The 5,971-nt window shown below is 33.0% G+C and overlaps 1 protein-coding gene across 1 annotated transcript; it reads right to left on the bottom strand.

Annotated features, from left to right (window-relative positions):
- Window positions 1-2,927: 2,927 nt before the first annotated feature.
- Window positions 2,928-3,545, bottom strand: LOC145158602 (putative F-box protein At1g67623). The gene is made up of 3 exons (XM_079077477.1): window positions 3,430-3,545; window positions 3,183-3,339; window positions 2,928-3,089 (listed from the first exon to the last, which is right to left on the bottom strand). The coding sequence occupies exons 1-3, from the start codon at window positions 3,543-3,545 to the stop codon at window positions 2,928-2,930; spliced, it is 435 nt and encodes a 144-aa protein (XP_078933603.1).
- Between the last annotated feature and the right edge of the window lie 2,426 nt (window positions 3,546-5,971).

Below are 5,971 nucleotides of genomic sequence, written 5' to 3'. Positions count from 1 at the left end.
GTTACGAAATTATATTCCATAGCAACGTTGATAAGGAGTATATACTTGTAACCATTGACAAAGTATACACTATATAATTTCACTTTTTTGAATGGCATTTTGGAAAGGTCAGATATATACTTGTTGTTTATCCGGATCTTACGTGCCTATATGAAAAATGGTAAAACACTTAACTATACTTCATCACCAAAATAACATGGGTTTTAACTATACTTCATCCTACTCAAACAACATAGCAAGAAAAAATGACTAAAATGCCCTTTTAACATAATGATGTAAACATAAACCCAAAATAAAAAATATATAACTTCATATACAATACAATATGAACACTAATATTCAAAGTCCAATCTATTATCAACCATTTATATTTTTAAGAAATATACAAAACCTACCATACTCTACATACCAACGACAAACCATGCAATATTTTTGTCGATCCTCATCCTCTTCATGACCTATCCTAAATGCCCCTTTAACATAATGATGTGGGTGTTCACATTGGAATGTGATGTTATTCGTTGTAAGTCTATGAACAACATCAACAACCCGCAACAACTCTTTGGCACTATCAACATCACTCGTGTACTCCCCATCATCCGGAACTGCCCAGCCAAAATAGGCATCAAGTAATTGTAAACCTACACATTAAAATAATTAAATAACCATCAATTAATCCAATGTATCATTTTCAACACAACAATAAATATTATACAACACAACACAACTAAATACTAACCCCAAACTACAAACATGCATTAATTACCTATATATAAAATTTAATTTACATATATACCATACATACCTTCATCACATTGATGAGGCCCTCTTGAAATGTAGATCATTCCAAGCAAATAAATTGCCTCAAGATGATCTTCATCTGCTGCTTGTCTCAACAAAGTCAATCCTAAATCAAAATTGTCATAATAAAAGCACTCATCTTGTTGACAGAATAACAATATCAATATATAACATCAATGACACTAAATATTAATAAATGGTACAGATTACATATAATTACTGAAACTACACATACAATTCCTTGTCTGAACATGGCTTCAATGTTATTATGCAATGCACATGTGCGTATAAATAAATCAACTTTCAGATTTTTTGGGACCCATTCCTTCAAACATGTCAATGCATGATGTTCTGTACACTTGAGGATCACCCCCTGCTTCATACATCTTCTTTGAACTTCAAAAATTTAAATACACAGTAAATAAAAAATAAATAAAGTTGTATTTCATCAAATATGCATTCATCAGTTGATGTTTATTGAGAATTACCAAAGTCTTGCAGAGAGGATGTCTTTCGCAGATTCTGCCCCTAATACTACAAATATCCAACTCAAAATCTCTAATGGGAGATCATCTAACGAACGACGACTTCTAATATTCGATATTCTACTTACAAAATACACATTGGAGTAGTTGATTTCAATTTTTTAAAAAAATTAAGTGTAACTATGAAAGACAGTGTAACAGGGTATGAAAAAAAACTTACTTTATGATGATCTGGTCGCGAGGAGTACATGAGTCTCTATTATCGGAGAAAATCGATTTAAGAACGATTATCCTTCGACGATTTGGGGGTTTTAGTGTTTGTATGCAGATTTATCGTCCGAAAAAGTTGAGATGTTCTGAATGGTTGAAGAGTGAAACGCCGGTGTGACCGTCAGAGGTATGATGGCGCCTTAACGATTTAGAGTGCAAAAAGACCAAATTGCCCTTGAAATCATTCCAAATATGTGAATACTAAGGGTATTTGTGTCAAAACACATTATTCAACTATTATAACCTTTTATAGCTAGGTAACAATGGACTTTTGATTGTTGAAATGAAAAAGACAAAAATAACATATATATCATAATCCATAATGTAATACATTTATATTAACATTTCACCAAATTACTAGTATATATGCATGTATTAATATATATATATATATATATATATATATATATATATTAAAAGTGGAACAAGATTTTAACAGTAAACTTTTTAACTTTAGATTTTAGACACAATAGTTTTCTTTTGTTGCCACTTTTAGTCCCTATGTTTATAGTAACTTTTTTTACTTTGGTTTTAGCCACAATAGTTTTTCTTTGTTGCCACTTTAAGTCCCTATGTTTATGCCTTTACAATTTTACCCCATGCAAAACATGGGTTCTCCACTAGTTGATATTAAACCAAATTACCAAATCCAAAATAAAATACATTTATGTATTGATATTAAACCAAATTACAAATTAATACATATTAGCATTTAATCAAATTACAAGTATGTATTCATGCATTGATATTAAACCAAATTGGTAAGAAATGGTTTGAATGATATTTTTTTGAATTGGTAATATATTTTGTTTATTTTATTGTATTTTATATGTATTTAATGCTAGGAAAGAACAAACATTTGCTACATACAACTATAATCACAATACAATATAAACACTAATATTGAAAGTCCAAAACACATTATTCAAACATTATTCAAACATCATTCAAACATCATTCCAAACTTTTACTCTTTTAGTCCCTTATTAACAACACAACATATTTACTAATCAAGTAACAACATCAAGTAATTACTTATCAAGTAAATTACTATATATTCATATATTAAACCAAAAGAATGTACATAGCATTAATTGTCATAATATGAAAGTAAATATCAACAAACTACTCATAAATTATACCAAACTCCCTAGAAAACCTAACGAAACAAGCATCCCACAAACAAATTTCACACCTAAACACCCATTTGTATCCATTCACAAAAGCGTCTGACACACTAATCACAGACTTATGCATTGCACAAGTTCTACGGAAGCCATGGAAGTGTACATGTTTCCTCCCCTCCCTATTTAAGTGGAGATGAACCTTAGAACAAGTTGCTCAAAGATTCCACTTACCTTTTGCTTTGCGCTAAGCATTGTTCAACATGTCCAAAGCTTCCTGCTTCCTATGTCTCCCTTCAGCCATCAGCATCATTCCCATGACAAATGTTGAATCCAAATGTCCCAATGCAGATGCTTCTTCAAGCATCGTTTTCCCTTCATGATCAGCTTCTAAGAAAAAAAACTTCATCTGCAAAAAAACATTAAACACATAATTTCTAGTTAAAGTAATGCAAAACAAGAAACATATTAATTAATACTATGCATATATATAACAATGTACTAATCCATTCCTGAACAGAATATTTGGGTTTCTCATCTCTATGTATTTGTTGACAACTGCATGTTTCTGGTCAGACCAACCATAAAATCGTAATCCATCTAACCCCATATGTTTATATACTTCATCCGTTTTTCCTGCCTCGTTGAAGAATCTGCAACTGCAAACGAAACACAATATTCGCTCCATAATGTAAAGACAACTCAAATACACTTGTGAAATAGAATGATCGAAGACAAAACTTACACACTCTTCATCCTGAAAGCCTCGACTACTGAAATTTTTCCCAATGACTTCCAATAGCATGTCTGTTAGCGATTTCCTTTGATTTCTTGATTGCATCTTCGAAGAAGTACTGGCTTCCATAATAATAAATCTTCACTAAGATAACGATTCTGCAAATATGATTTTAGGGTTTTTTCACTGTCGGAATTTTGAAATTGGGGTTGTTTGCAAGTGACTGAAATAAGACTGAAGAACTGAAACAACGTGTTTCGTCGGAAAACATTATGGCACCTAGAAGATGTTCCATTATAAAATGACCAAATTGTCCTCATACATACAATGACTCATATTTAATTAGTAAGGGTAGTTTTGTCAAAAGTCATAATTAAAAGAAAAATCAATTTCTATTTTAATACACAACCGACACAAATGATATATGCCTTTTTAATCTACCAACTACCACATTTTACCATCACAACAATGACCCATATGTCATCCATGGACACCATAAGCAACTACCATGTTGACCAATGACTCATATGTCATCCATGGACACCATAAGCAACTACCATGTTGACCAATGACCCATATGTCATCAATGGTCACCATAAGCAACTACCATATGTTGACCAATGACCCATATGTCATCCATGGACACCATAAGCAACTACCATGTTGACCAATGACCCATATGTCATTCATGGACACCATAAGCAACTACCATATGTTGACCAATGACCCATATGTCATCCATGGACACCATAAACAACTACCATGTTGACCAATGACCCATATGTCATCCATGGTCACCAAAAGCAACTACCATATATTGACCAATGACCCATATGTCATCCATGGACACCATAAGCAACTATCATGTTGACCAATGACCCATATGTCATCCATGGACACCATAAGCAACTACCATATGTTGACCAATGACCCATATGTCATCCGTGGACACCATAAGCAACTACCATGTTGACCAATGAACCATATGTCATCCATGGACACCATAAGCAACTACCATATGTTGACCAATGACCCATATGTCATCCATGGACACCATAAGCAACTACCATATGTTGACCAATGACCCATATGTCATCCATGTACACCATAAGCAACTACCATGTTGACCAATGACCCATATGCCATCCATGGGTGATACCATGACACCATAAGCAACTAACATGTTGACCAATGACCCATATGTCATCCATGGGTGATACCATGACACCATAAGCAACTACCATATATATTGACATGAACCGTACATCTTTTATATATAAATTTTGGTTTAAACATAACAACATAAAGATGTATAGTTTGTTAATGTTTAATCCTCGTTTATAATTTTAAATTAAAATTATGCTATGAACACCTCGTTAGTCTATGTTCTTTCTTGACGTTCTATGTATATACCCTATCTATCAATCTGGAACTAATTTAATAAATTTGAATTACTAAATATTTAGCGCTAATTAGCACAGTTCGAATTTTTCATTAGCGGAGCTTCAAAATATTTCGCAATTCCTTTCCCTCCAACTTACACACGTTTAGGCTGCGTATTAGGGTAAGTTTACTGATTAGAAATAGGGTTTACATTATCTGTAATCATCATCTCCGACAGCTAATTGATCGAAATCTTTGTTCATTATACGTTTGTGCACTGACTTTGGCGATATAGGTTGTCACTCATCTGAATTTTTTTATGTAATTTACTCTTGTCGTGATGATCGTTTCTTGTTCTCTGATCATCTTCATGATTATTATCATCTAAAATTACAATTAAATTGGTTTTGATTGTGTTCAACAGTTTGCATGCGTACGTAGTAATGCCTTCATATATAATTTATTTTTATTGTTTGTTTGTTCTCTCTTCTCATCAGTAGTTTATCATCTTTAATACATTGGTATATATTGACTACAGTTTTTTGTTTATTTTTAAGCATGAAAGATGTCGAACTCGAAAGCAAATGGAGCATCCGGTGTGAAGCCAACTAAATTCATTGCACCATAGGTTATGAAACGCAACAGGATTTCAACTGCAAAATTCATAAGAAGACAATTACAAGATGAAGAAATCGACTTCCCAATACCAACAACCACATCCAATGCACCTATAACATCTACCAACAAAACTTTTAAACCTAAATCATTAACATCAACCATGACTACCACTTCCTCGGCATCACTTACAACATCCACACCGTCCTTAGAAAATACATCTAAAACTTTAGAAACTGGAACAATACAATCCTCAACACATACATCAATAACCAAAACTTCAACACCTACATCATCTAAACCATCCTCAACACTGATACCCACTACCACATCATCAACACCTATATATACTACCACAACCTCAAAACCTGCATCTACAACTACAATAACTACCACATCTTCCTTAAGTAAAGGAACTACCACATCTACATCTATCCCAACAACTACCCCAAAATATACCCCATCAACAACACTTATGCCAGAATCTACCCCATCACCAACACAACCAACCATGAATAGATCTGTAGTGGAAAATGTACACGGTGAAAACAATTCCT

This window comes from Lactuca virosa, chromosome 2 (genome assembly GCF_052849685.1).
Source record: "Lactuca virosa cultivar CGN04683 chromosome 2, Lactuca_virosa_CGN04683_v6, whole genome shotgun sequence".
Classification (NCBI taxonomy): Eukaryota; Viridiplantae; Streptophyta; class Magnoliopsida; order Asterales; family Asteraceae; genus Lactuca; species Lactuca virosa.
Note: the sequence above shows the minus strand (reverse complement) of the source record. Positions and strands in the feature narration are given on the sequence as shown.